The sequence below is a fragment of the Arvicanthis niloticus genome, chromosome 21, assembly GCF_011762505.2.
Source record: "Arvicanthis niloticus isolate mArvNil1 chromosome 21, mArvNil1.pat.X, whole genome shotgun sequence".
NCBI lineage: Eukaryota > Metazoa > Chordata > Mammalia > Rodentia > Muridae > Arvicanthis > Arvicanthis niloticus.
In genome coordinates, this window is record NC_047678.1 from 4,489,041 (window position 1) to 4,503,946 (window position 14,906).

The window sequence follows — 14,906 nt, forward strand, 5'->3', positions numbered from 1 at the left end:
AATTGACGTTACAAATATTTATATATTAATGTTCATTTTGATTAGAGACCTGTCTGCTCCTGACAGCTTCCTGTCTTGGATTCTAAGAAGAAATTGAGCATCTTTGGAGTTACTCCAGCTGTGGGGAGACAGCCAGTAGGCAAGAAGTGCCTCTTTCCATCTACAGACAAATTACTGTCCAGAAAAGGACACACTTGCAGAATAGTCGACTGATTATATCTGCCTAGAAAGAGTAATCAGCCCTTAATAATCCTGCATCACTAAGGTCTGTCAGATGACTCTGGGCCAGAAGGCTGAAGATTTGATGCTCAAACGTTCGGTAGTATAAGGGCTTCTCAGGTGTTCAGTGGTCTCTATAAATTGGCTAAGTTTTAGAAGCTATGCTTAGTGCTTCCCATAATTACAGTTAACTCAGTCATTCTGGATTTCTGATGGGGTGAAGACCTAGTCTCATAGCCAATCCTGGCTATTTACTTTGAGAGAACAGATCTGAGTTGATAGTTTTCAGCTGACATTCATTCTAAAGCCAAGAAAAAAGCCAGGTTCAAAACTAAGTGCTTTGGTTAGGAGAGATGACTGAGGTTCTGTTTAGTCAACAAAATGATGGACTGGGTATTAGGACCATCTTGTACCTCACCGGTACAATTAGGAATAACTATGCTCTAATTGCATTTTGAGAGAAAAGTTTTATTTTAACAGGAAGGGTGAAGCTAGGTGATGAGAGAGAGAAAGACAGAGAAGGGGGGGGGGGCATGGAGGCAGACGTTCATGTGTCTCCACCAGTCAAAGATAGTTGATATATCTAGGTTGGGTATTGGGTTACACTTCTGATTGAGCATTACCAAACTTTAAAAACCTTTGATTAACATTTAAAAAAAAATGTATAAAAGCAAAAAGGAGGTGGGGGGGGGAATGGGATAGGGCTTTCTAGGGAGGAGAAATGGGTAAAGGGGATGGCATCTGAAATGTAAATAAAGTATTAAATAAATAGTACCGCAAAAAAAAAAAAATAAGAAAAGAAAAGAAAGAAAGAAAGAAATGGAGGCATTTGGTATATTTTAACACAAACTATTCATTAACACCTAACAAAAAAGAAAGTCTAAAAGGAAAATACCATGTATTATGAGTTTTTTCTTTTACATAAAATTGTAATTAAAAAGGTAAGTAACGTGACTAGGTTACAAAGCTAAAAAGTAGAGTAAGACAGAGCTAAAGTCAAATATCTACAATGAATTTCCTAACTCATTGCTAGATCATATTTGACTTTGACTACTAATATTTTATAGCTTAAGTTTACAATTAAAAAAGTACATTTAGGTACTAACGTAACACTTAAATCAATTTATTATTGTAATAATTAGTTTCACCTTAACTTTGCTATATTTAGCAAATAGGTTTTCATAAATTTAAATTTACAAACAAATATATTTTGTAATGATGCTAATGTTTTTCTTTTAGGTTTTGTTCTGTTTGGTACTTTTGTACTTCAGAAATCTAAAATAATGACAATTTTGAGAACAAGTACTAAGAAGGTGGAATTACTTACTGCTCAAGGTTTTCTTATGAGCCACAGTTAGTAAATGCTATCCAGCTCAGTTTCATACTATGAAAGCTCTGTCTAAATCTGTGGCACTCTTGAAATTTGTGGAACCTTGCTGGAGAAATAACAGTGGCTAAAGGTAACAATCACCTGAGTACAGCCGAACTATTTCCGCTTCTTTCTGAGCCACAGGACCACATGCACCCACATGGCACTGCTCTCTCCGCTTTACTCACCACGCTATCATGATGCAACCCTCAGAAATTAGAAGCCTTAAAGTAATGACTTCCCATTTCAGTTGCTACTGTAGGGCATTTTTCAGGTAGGATAAAGGTATCTAGCACTAACTCTAAAGGCAGAAACAGAGTCAGGAATACAGTAAGTATCTCTAATTATAAGACACAACTGTAAAATGGATGTTTCTTAAATTTTTAGAATGGAATGATCAAATATCTATGAAAGCTTCATATAAGCTGCAAAATGGAAGAAAAGTAACAACTACAGTAACACTGAAGCAAAAAAAGAGTCTTCTCCTTAATTTTCTGTGCCTAAAACCTCTGATAAAAAAACTATTTTGAGACCTAGGAAAAATCTGATCTCGCCAGGTGTACTTCAAGAGAATTCATGCTTTTCATATTGGATTATACTATCTAAGTCCTGTTAGTATGCTAAGAGATATTAGCTTTCCAGATTAGCTTATACTATATCAGTGGCACTGGAAACAATTCTCCTCACCATCCGTGCATGCTCAACATGTCTAATTTAAGGACCAGCACCTTTTTATCTATATGTCTATCTTTATTCCAATCAAATAGCATGCTATATCACCACATTTGAATCTTCTGTTTTATAGGACCTCAAACTCATGGTTCACTCAGCACACAATCTATTCAGAAGCTCTGTCTATTACAGAAGAGTGTAAAACTTGTATGTGGTATCTTCACAAACATTTTTTACTCTAAAATATCTCTAATGACAAAACTGGTTTAATATTTACAGGCTCTTTATTATCTTCACTTAGTAAGTCAGTCAATACTATACTTATTGAATATGACTAGAAGAGTCTACACACCTTGTCCACATTTTAACAACCATTCAATAACTCAACTTATTTGACTTCAATATTCCATGTCTTCACAGAAACAGCTCACTATATTTTTCCACACCTATCTTCTCAAAAAACTAAAAGTTGATTGCTTCTAGTCAGGTGTGCTAGCACATGCTTTTAATTCTACAAGTCAGGAGGCAGAAGCAGACAGATCTCTGTGGATTTGAGAGCAGTCTGGATTATCATATTGAGTTCCAGGCCAAGATCCTACATAAGAAGATCGTGTCTCAAATTTAAAAAGTAAAAGTTGATGTTTTCTTAAAATACATTCCAGCATCAAGTCAATCTAGCTTAGGGAACTAAGTTTTTGAGATCATATACCAAATCTCCTACTGAATGTTCAAGGCTTAATAGATCAGAACAGAAGGTTTTTAATAAATGTTGCTAAATGAATAAATAAAGTACAAAGTAAACTTATTGAGGTTAGACATTGGTATGAACCAAAATTATTGATTCAAATTGCTAATGTTTTAATTATCTTGCAATGCGTATGGATTTACTGGAAGAACTTTCTGTTTGCTCAAAACAAATATGTAAACAAGTTTTAGAATCTGTGAGATAATTTGACTCCTATGAAAATCGAGGCCTACCTGAAGAAGTTACTCCCATTTGAGGGATGAGCTGCTCCTCCCTGCAGTTTTCACGACCAGGGACGAGTCGCTGGTACCTTGATGGATGAGGATTTCCATCAACATCAACCAGAAAAGGAGGAGGCATGAGATGAGGTGCCTGCTGCGTCTGCTCATCTAGTACAAAATTGTTGGCATCACGTATAAGGGGCCGGTAATCACTATGAAAAAACATCTGATCTGCTATCTGTAAAAAGAAACGTCAATAAAATACTGGAAAAATAAAATGTATCATGAAGAAACTGATTAAATTTCTAACAAAAGTCAAAAACTGTGCCACAAATTATGGTATAGTTAAAGAACTGTATGACACTAGAATTTCATTTGAAGATCTATTATGTGTTTAATTTCCAGAATTAAAGGGAAGGATTAAGGAACAAGAATCTTCTACTCAACTAATTTTAAGCAGATCACTGTATTTTCTTCATTTCCTATCAAATGAAAACCTGCTGTTTTTTTCTGTAAGCAAGTGTAACAAGTCATATACATTTTTTAAAAGTTTTAATGTAAATGTTTAGTGAAATTCTATCTAGGCATAGAACATTCAACGGTACTTTTACTTTCAGATAGTACACTTTATGTTAAATGATTAGGCTTGTTTTATTTGAAAGATTTAACATAGAATCCCAAGCATTCCAAACACGTGAAAGAACAGTGAGATATACTGGAGATTTATCAAATATTAACTACCATAAATTAAAGTGATAAAAGAAAGCACTGTCTCTAGAGTATTTGTGATAATTTATAATTATTATGAATTGAGCCCTAATATAACCACAATTTCAAATTTTCATTGGCTAATTTTCAATGTCAAATCATGAATTATTTATTCATACTACTACAAATAAAACATTTAAGTATTTTAAACACTAGTCCTAAAGAATTTTTAGTAACAAAACTTTAGCAAGTCACACTTTTCAAGAATCACATGAAAACTAGGGCCATTTTGCCCTACATAAATGTTTATTATAACTTTTCACATAATTTGACATGTACTTTTATGGCTATCAACTTCTACTCAAGGTAATTTATCACAAGTTACAAATTCAAATCTACATTGTCCTAACAGGATGTGTAAAAAGTTGCTCCTCTTGAACTAATTACACTTTAATTACAGAAAAGACTTTTATACATGTTTTCAAAAGACACGTCTCCAGAGTGTTTAAGATAGGATTCCTTGAGCTGATATTAAAAGTCACTTTTAATTATGTATAGGGATGTGTGTGTGTGTGTGTATCTGCATAAGGTTATGTACACGTGAGTACACGTGTCCATCAAATCCCCTGGAGCAGAAATCACGTATAGTTTTGAGCTGCCTGCCACAGGTGATGGGAATCAAAGTCAAGTCGTCTCAGGGGGCAGCAAGTCCTCTTTACCACTGAGCATCTATCTCTCCAGCACCACGGTGTCTACTTTCAACAACATGCATACTCACCACTCCTAAGTAAAACATATAACCTCAGACACCCATGTATTTAAGAAACAGGACAATATGCACATTTATCATACACTACCTTGTCATATTTGCTACTGGACCCAAAACCAAAAATTAAAAGATGTCCATGAGAGTCTGTACATGCAAAGTGCTGACCATCAGGGGAGCATTTGCAGTCAAACACTGCACCATGTCCTTGTCCTTCAATCTGAAACATATTTAACCAAAAATCAGAGAACTGCCATTAAAATATAAAGAACTGGAACTACTGTTACTAGAATTTATAATGGAGAAGATTTAAAAGTATACAAACATCCTGATAAAGGGAAGATTAAGTATAATAAGCAGAGTGCAATAAAATCTGTGAAAATTCATGAAAAATGCCAAATTACCAACATTTAAAAACCATGAACCCAGTCACAGACCAAACACAATTCAGAAAATAAAAATACACAGATTTCTCCTCCCACCCAAAGAATCTACCCAGATTAAAACATAACTGAACCATACATTCCATCTACTTCCATTCATTCCTGCCCTTTCTGTAAAGGCTAAGAACATGGAGCAAAGGGAGCATTTTTTTCTTTTTCTGTTTTTGCTAACACTCAGAAGTTGTAGCAAGGGATCACTCCTTACAAGACACTAAATTTTATTCTTTTTGGTTTAAAATAAAAAATTCCCTGGTGGTCTGAATCATCTTTTAATGGTGAATTTTAAAGGTTAAAGAAAAGGGTTTTTTTACCTGATAATTGTTTTCTGTTTTCCAGTTCCATTAATCCAGAACGAATGGGTTTCTCCCTGCAACCTGTCAATCAAACAGAGGTGGCCAATCACCACTCTGATTTTTTTTTGCTCTCAGTGCTTCTTCAGACTATGTTCCAGTTGAAAACTTCTTTAGCAGTATTCTGAAAGAGGTAAAAATTCTACCCTATCTAAAGCACATCTAGGGACTGAATTTCAGAAACATCTAAAATAGGGAGTTGACTCCCAAACAAATAATAACTAAGGATGATTTTCAACAACTGTGATTGGATTTCTGGATTAGCAGAATCGGAACACACACATTATCAGGTAAGAAATACCTCCTTTCTGTTCCGGTATCCACTGATCTAGAACAAACTAAACTTAATTGGTTAAATCCTAGGAAATGCTCGGAAGAAAGAAGTGGTAACTTGTAAGTATTAAAAATCTGGCAGAAGGCAGATGTTCATGAAACACAGGAATTAAAATGCAGAAGAGCCATACTGATTTCTCAAGAAATATAAGAACTTCAGTCAAAAGAGAAACAAACACCACTCTAAAATTTGGCACATAGGATGACCTCAAAAAGACAACTAACCTTGCCTTTAAATCACTGAAGTTAAAAAAAAAAATACATATAATACTTAATAATATCCCAGATGCTAATTTAACAAAGAAGAAAGAAGCTTTCCTCAAAATTATTAAAAAAATAAAGGAAGTTTTCCAAATACTAATATGTAAAGAACTTAGCAGGTAAAAGAAAAGACTCATTACTGTGCTAGAATAATTTTTTGGGTATAAAGAAACTTGAAAGTAAGATAGCAGATGGAGGGACCACCTTAAAACAGCTCATAAATCACAGGTCAGAACTACATTCTCCATAGTAGTTTAGGACATTAGCCAAACAGCATATGCCAGAACTAAGAGACTGTAAGTACACATGTCAGTATTCACAACTTAAATGTTCAGTACTTTTATAAGCAAATAACTGCTACACAAACTTATAAGTAACTAACCTCATGAACAAAAAAATTATCTCTAAAAGAATTTTACATCAAAACTTTAGGAAAGTGTCTGGGCCATGAATGTTTTAGTCCTCAGTTCACTCAAAATTTCCATTAAAAAAAAAAAGTCAAAGACTTAAAAATCCTGCACTGCATTTAATTTGCTGAAGGAGTGGGGCGTGGGTACTAAGTTCTCATGCATGCTATCTATCAGTGTGTTCATATATACAGTTGGGACATTTCCAAAAGAATTTTTTTTGTTGTTGAAATGGGATTTATAAGAATCTTTAAACAACAATCATACATTATCTCTGTGTCCTACATAATATAGAATCTGAAAAGCCATTGAGACCAGGCACTTGGCAAAGCGATTACTGCATGAAGGCCTGTACAGTCTAATGTGAGAAGCTATAATAAGCATTGGGTTAGAGACCCCCAGATGTTAGAGATGACAGAGCAGTGTTATCTGCCGAGGGGAGTTACAAACAGGGAGTTTGTACTAGGCCAAGAGGGAAAAGTCTATTAGTCAGCAAAGTTGAAAGAATAGAACCTTTGACGTGAGAGACATGGAACTATAAAATTTGGAATTTGCCTTGCTTGGTTTACGTCTTAATTTGGTCCAGTTATTTTCTTACTATGCACTGACTCCTTTTTATGGAATGGTAACAAATATTTTGTGCCATTTTATGTTGGAAGTATACAATTTGCTCTTTTACTTTACAGTGCATCTTGAGTCTCATGAGACTTTGGCCTTTTAAACAGCCTTGAAACTGAAAAGACACTGGAGTTCTCAAGTTGGACTAAATTCATTTTGTATTACGATGTGGAAACAATTATACAGTGGCCAGAAAATGGAACGTGGTAATCTGAATCAAAATGATACCCACAGGCTCATATGTTTGAATATGAGGTTTCAAAAGTCAATGCTACTCACAGATAGTGCGTGTCTCCCTCTCTGCCTTTAGATATATGTAAGCTTTTACCTTCTGTTCTAGCATCATTCCTACCTCCCTGCTGCCCAGCTCCGGCCATGACTGTCATTAACTCAGCCCCTGAAACTCCCAAGCCACCATTAACCACTTTCTTCTTGAAGTTGCCTAGGTCATGGTATTTAATCATGGAAAAAGAAAAGTAACTAAGAGTCTGACTACCCTAGTTGCTTCTGTTTTATTATGTATACTGTGACTGATGAAGTCAACCAGAAAAAAAGTAATTCTCTCTGAAAATTGTCTTTTAAATCAGTCAAGGGATTTATAAGATTTTAAATATACATGTGTAATTAGGAAGCAGTGAATCTTAAAGAAAACAAAACACTATATTTGCATAAAAATATGTGTATAAAGAATATATGAGGTCTATGTTCTACCTTTAAAAAAGCATAAAATTTAATAATGCATGATTTATTTCATGTTATAATAAAATAGTCACACAAAACAAAGTAATAATGACAAAATTTTAAAGCAAGAATTCTTCTAGATGAACTATTCCTCTAGTATGCTATTATACATTTTTGGGACACATATAAAGACCATATAACAAAACCCATTCACACTGTAAACAAGAGTAAAGAACAGCTAAGACAATTCATGAAATAGTATTAGTCAAGAATGGTAAAAATTTCAAAAGGAGGTAATAAAAAATATTTAACAATTACTATATTCTGCTTTTTAAAATAGAAGATGAAGCTATTACAAGACTATCTCTTATTAGAAAATTCTGTGTCTTAAGTCCTGGAAGTGTTTTTAGGAAATGAGTGTCAAACTCTGGTTAGAAGAGGTGAAGACCAAGAACTCTGCCAATAATAAGCAGTAAGAGTGAAGAGCAGTGAAACCACCATTTAGAATCCTACTCAGTTCTAAAATCATCATGTTCCTGAAGAGTTATTCACAGACCTAGACAAACATGAATTTGATTTACATCAAAAGAACCAAAATGGAGCCTAAAATTCTAACGTCAACTGGCTAGACTGACTGGAATTAAAAACAGGTACTTCTAGAAGACCCCAAAGGAACACAAAGATGAAGAATGCAAGTAGATTATGAAAAATCACTGTGTTAAGGAAGTATGTCAATTCTATATCCAAGGCTTCTTTGTTTTTCCCATCTTTAAAATTGTTTTACTAAGTTGGGAGTGCTGAGCTAGAAAACATTCCAATAACTACTTTAAGACAGACATATATCCTAAGAATCAAACGGCATATTTATACTTAGAAAAGCCTCTTTTGTGTATTAAGCTCCAGTGGAGTTAAGCAACACTAGGAAAGTAAAAAAGAATGCATACTATATGGCTCAGTGACATGAGTCAGTGGGAAACAGGGCTTGATGTCAAGCCTGATGACCAGAGTTCAATCCCTGGATCAGCACTGCAGAAGACTAAGAATCAACTTCACAAAGCTACACCTACACACCTATACTACACATACACACCCACACCCACACATTCTCCACAATAAAGACCAGTTTTAAAAAATTAACCAGTATACTTAGCATACAATGTTTTCTAATCATTCCTATAGCTTAAATTCTAGTCATCTAGTAACCTTCGAAGCACCTTAAAAGGTTCTCACTGATTTTAATAATAAAATGTCCTTAATTTTTGCTAAGATCACTATGCATGAACAAAAGATAGCTATTTCAAAAGATAGCAATTTAAAAGAAATTCTATATCTAAGACAAAACTGCAATACCTGCTGTGGGATAAACTAGTGAGTCAAACTACCACATAAAATACGAATTGTATAAGAATGATTTTTAAAGAACCAGCTTTAGATTTTTATCAAAATAAAAATACTATAAAAGTAAATGAAGTCAGCTCCAACTATAATGGAATTCTGTGGGAACATATTCTCCTCCCAACTCTCTGAAAATAAAATAGTGGCTCTAAAAACACCACAGGGACTTTAATTTCTTTTCCACTCTGCCAAACAGAGAGTCTCTGAAAGTTTACTTCTAAACTCTCTCTCTATACTACCCTCTACCTCGATGAAGAAACAATTCCAGATGTCACAACTCCAGCCTTTCTGTTCTGAACTCCTAGAGCCTTAAGTATCTCCAAATGCTGGCTGGACATTTCCACAGCAGGAAGTCCACCACAAAAACATTAACTTTAAAAATAAAAACCTTTCTTTACCCTCTTCAACTTCAATAATGCCATGAGTGCCAGAATAACTCAGGCTTAACAATCTGAATACACATAATGACTCTTTATTCTCTGCCATTTCCAGCCACCTATCAAAAAGAAAAACAAGTGTTACATATAAATTCATTTATAAATTTCCTACCTACCCATATGATTTTCATCTTTAAATAACTAAAGTAGTCCTTCCTAAAACTAATTAATGTTATACTTGAAATATGACCTCTAAGCAACAAAACTATTACTGCCCTGGCTGTTAGGCTGTGGTTAAGAAAACCACAATATTTCACTAGTTCCATTTACAAGGTCACTTAGACTACTGTCTAATCTTCCTCAGCTTGTATTTACCTCACTACATATTACAGTCTATTAAAAACTTCCTACATTATTTTATCAACACCTGTTTTGCTTATATTGTTCCTCTTAATATGATTATTTCTGACTTTTAACATAGAATTAATATAATTTCTATTAAAAAAAAAAAAAACAAAAAACAAAACAAACCTTAGACCATACAGCCTGAACTGACCAACAACTGTGTCTTCAAATAAAGCAACTGTTTGTACTAATTTGTCGTGCTTCTATTTGATAGCAATATTTGTGATTTCAGGCATGTTTTCGTTCTTCAAGTTACCTGATAAGTTGCTAAACTTATTCTGTTTGATAGCAATATTTGTGATTTCAGGCTATTTGCTATTCTTATTCTATTTGATAGCAATATTTGTGATTTCAGGCATGTTTTAGTTCTTCAAGTTACCTTATAAGTTGCTAATAACATGCATTTGTTTCTCATTTTTGGATGCTGATGTTTTATAATCACAAAATATACAACCAAATATTTGGTAATCAAAATGACTTCAATTTCATTGTTACATCCTATACATAATTTACATATGCTTTTCCTTATAAATCATCAAATTTCAATGCCTTGAAGTAACGGTTAGCTGATTGTCAAAAAAAAAAAAAAAAAAAATACTATGTAACTTGCTCAACAGTAACTAGTATTTATGCCAACAAAAAGTAAAATTCAACTTTTGTACCAAGACAAAGATAAAAGAGAATCTAACAGAGACAGTGAAACAAAGACTGTAAGCATTGAGGATATTGTAAACAAAGAGATTGTAGGCATGTGAATTAAACAGTAAGAAGAAATAGAGAATGAAAGGGGTATTGAGCAAACTTGAATTCCCAGTTCCCAAGTGGTAATATGATAAACTATAGCTAGCTATTTTCAGTCTTTCTCTTTCCTAAATACATACAACTACAATTACCGAAAACATGGTCACACTGAGAACATGCTAATGTCAGAAGTATGCATTGGCAAAATTTCTGAGTGGTTTATTGGCAGCCTCTACTCATTTGAAATGTTGCAAGGAGAAATACATTGTTCTGGATTAGTGGACACTGGAACATTTTTAAAAGCCTCTTAAGTAAATAAAAGTTAAGGTAACAATTATAAAAATAAAGAAAACTTTATTGAATAAAAACTCTTATTTGAAATTTACCCATAAAAGAACATAAGCAAAGCAGATTATCAAACTCAGTAAAAAAAAAAAAAAAAGCCAAAATACATTTGCTAATGAGATATATTTTATTATTTTTCAATTAAAAGCAAAACCAGGTAAGAAGCAACAAAGTACAGTTTTGAATATCCTGACAAAAATAGAAAAATATGAAGTAAAGAACAGTAAGGACTACAAAGGCATGAACAGCAAAGGAGATAAAGCAAAAGCAGTGAAGATATAAGAAAAATCTAACAGAGCTTGCAGGCACCACTGTGAACACTGTTAGAACTTACTATATGCATTACTTATATATCCTATATTTTCAATGTATACTAATACCAAGAAATATGGAAGTGAAGAAATTCTAATCTTGAAAATTAAAATCCATTTATAAATTTGTTATTCTAGTTATACTCTATGCCAACTTAATGGGAGGAAAAGGGGACCAAACATTTAAAGAAACATTTAAAACTAAGAACTTCAAATCTACATTATTTTTTCTAAGACTGGGGATGACATAATGCCATAAATTTTAGTATGCAGAGTATATAACACACATTTTCTATTTCTATAAACCATCTAACTGCCTTTAGCATTTAATTGGCATTTATACAATGTAGTTTCATAAAATTTTCACTAAAACAAAGTTACAGTGATGCTTTCTCCATGCCAATGTCAAGTAAAATCAATAGGCTTGCTACACTATACACTATTAGTTTGGAGTATCCATAATGTATACTATGTGCTTCATAAACTAGCTTAATACATAGCACTTTCATTGATTACTTAGGTTATGCAAGGACTATTCAACCTGAAACCTTAAGTATTCACATGGTTTCAAAAGTTACTAGACAAGAATAAAGTACAAGGCCTAGAAACTCAGTATTTCTTTAAAGAACAATGTCTTCTTGTATTAATAATTTCTCTATAATAATCTCTTTAGTTTCACTCTTCCCTAGAAGACGAAGACACCGAGGAAATGGGGAGATAAATGAGGGGACAGGAGAAATTGAGGTTGTTTCCCCAAATGCAATGAGACAACAGTGCAGGAGCTGAGACGAATGTGTTAGCTCTTACCAGGTATATCATTTACTATAGTCTTGCATATCTCATAATTAATAGAAACACACTTAGAGCCTGCCTCCTAAATGCTCGTATCATTCAGGTCCTCTGCAAAGAGGAACAGCAATAAAAACAAGACAAGTTACCTCATTATTTTTCTCTGAAATACTATTAGCAAGCTGAGAATTCAGAAAAACAGAATTTTGAAATGAAATCAATTAGAAATTATTTAAGCATAAAAGAAACTGAATTCTCAATAGCAAACCTTTTGTTTACAAATTTAAATAGTCAAAAAACAAAGCAAAAGAACCTTTTTTAAAAAGAGTCTTAGTTTAATACAGAAAAGAACATTTACTGGAATGCTAACTATTGGTGTTTATTAAAATACTGTCTCTTAATATACCTATTTAAGTTCTATTATAATATGACTATATCTCAAACACATGAATTTAAAAATTCAACTTTTCACAGGAAAAACTTTAGTAATACAGGATTTTAATTACTTTAAGATTTTTAAGAACAGAATTTTAATTTTCCTAATTGGTAAGGTAGAGAAAATGCTCAGTAATCCATCATAAAAATGAAGTATGGATTAATTCTAATATCCTTAAAACTCTAAGTTTAGGCGTGAGTCTGATTATTTAGACACCAGAGACTACTGTACTGCTGCGGCGTGGGTGGTGCTGTATTGACAGGACTGAGCCCAACACCTTGTGTGTGTTAGGTAAGCATTCACTGCAACATTTGAGAATATATCCTTAGTCCTAAACATTTATTTTAATGTTCTTGTATATATTTTAAGAATTCATTTATTTATGCCTTTAAATAAGGCATACTTTCTTGTCTATTTTCTGGCTGTCAGCCCAATGGTGAATTTACTTACTCATTTTATAAGTTTCAATTTTTAAAATTCTTCAAAATAATACTTACTATATAAGCATTCATAAAGTGTAAGGCTAAATTAAAATATTTGAGGATTATTCGTTGTTCTTAAATTCTACAAAAAATGGCTAGACATGCCAATAATGCTATTTTTAGTAAAAATATTTACTAAATTCAATTGTGAATTAGGATGATAAGCACAACATAATATCTGAGATATTTGCATTTTGATTCATCAAAGCTTTGTGGTATTTAACAGCTCTGATTAGTTACATGAAATCAAATAGCTAACCTGAAGCCGCAGCTGAACAAATGACCAGTAAGAAAGACCATCAGCTTCTATTTCATCCTAAAGTTGTTTTTAATTTCTTAGTAGCAGTGCCGGATGCTTTTTCTGCGATATGCCCATTAAAAAAAAAAAAAAAAAAGGCAGTGTAGTCAAGTGGGGTGTGTCGGAGGTGGGAGGGGAAAGGAAGTATGGCAGTCACAAAGATCACAAAAGAGCCACTCAGAATTTTATCATTGTTAAGTTATCATTCCTAAACAACATCACTAACTGGGTCTAACTGGTAACTGCTATACAATGTTAATAAAAATTTCTCAACTACCACCCTGAATGAATACATTTACCATTAAGGAGACATTAGTAATAGTCTGATTTAAAACAAGAAATTTTATACTCTGTGACCAAAGCAAAGCTGCCCAAAGTACTTTAGTTTTGTAATGAACATTTTCTCCCTGAAACCAGAAATAAAAATTACCCTTTTATAAAGACATTCATGAAGATACAATTTTGTAGAGTTTGGTAAGTACATAGAAATCTATTAAAAGTCATTTAAAATTAGAAACCACTAAAACCATTTTTAAAAAAAAGGTTATAACTTGTTTTTAATGAGACAAAAGGTAAAGCATACTCTTAACTTTTCTGTATCAAGAATAATTGTTTTCTTTAGTTTGTTTTTATCAATTGGAAGATACTTATGATTACAAAAAAAATTAAGTCAGCCTTCAGAGGTTTTACTATTTATTGCACATAAAAGAACAGAAAAATCATAAATAAAATAAAATAATTTTCTTTTCTTTCCTTACGTTAAAAATTGTGGTCTCAAATAACCCACCCTGGTCTGGAACTCACTATGTAGCCCAAAATGACCTCAACTCTTGATCCTCTTGATTCTACCTTCAAAGTGTGGGGTACCACACACTGACTCAAAAATAATTTTTATAGCAATTAAGGAATTTTTACAATGAGATTTCTGGTTATATACCTAATTTATAATGGCAGGATCAGAATATCAATAAAACTAAAGGTGCTGTAATTTTCAGGTTTGCAGAAATGGTATAATGTTGATGTTCCAAACTTACCTGATAAAAGAAAATTCAGAATCAGTGTTTAACTGACTAAAAATTACTCTTCATGTCTATAGCAGTATAAGAATGTTCTTTTGAAACGTAAATTGCTAAGTGAAGCCACTAATGCGCATATAGTCACAATTAAGTACCAAGTGGGAAATGACCAACTTCCTTATTCAACAAGATGTTTAGAAAAGAACAATCCAGAAATATGAAGATAGAAGAGAAAAAAAAAAAAAACTTTACTGCATTTGTAAATTTGCTTTAAAAAAAAAACAACAACTCTACATCATCACAAAGGAAATCCATTCATCACTAACATCTAACTCATGTAATCATTTTTTGTAAAAATGGAAATTATACAATTCTCATTTCTTACCTTATGTACATTAACCCATATCTATGGCAAAGGCCAAAGTTAATCACTAACAAACCTTTTTATTCTTATAATCAATCAAGAACAACACTCAGTGTCATTCAATCTCTTTACAAGCAATTAATCTCACAAATGG

At 32.9% G+C, this 14,906-nt stretch overlaps 1 protein-coding gene across 1 annotated transcript in view; it reads right to left on the reverse strand.

Annotated features, from left to right (window-relative positions):
- The window catches only part of Phip (PHIP subunit of CUL4-Ring ligase complex), a 114,800-nt gene that overhangs the window by 45,481 nt on the left and 54,413 nt on the right, over positions 1 to 14,906 (reverse strand). Inside the window, 2 exon segments of the mRNA XM_034483628.2 lie at positions 3,239 to 3,464; positions 4,792 to 4,920. Of these exon segments, the coding sequence (XP_034339519.1) occupies positions 3,239 to 3,464; positions 4,792 to 4,920 (355 nt within the window).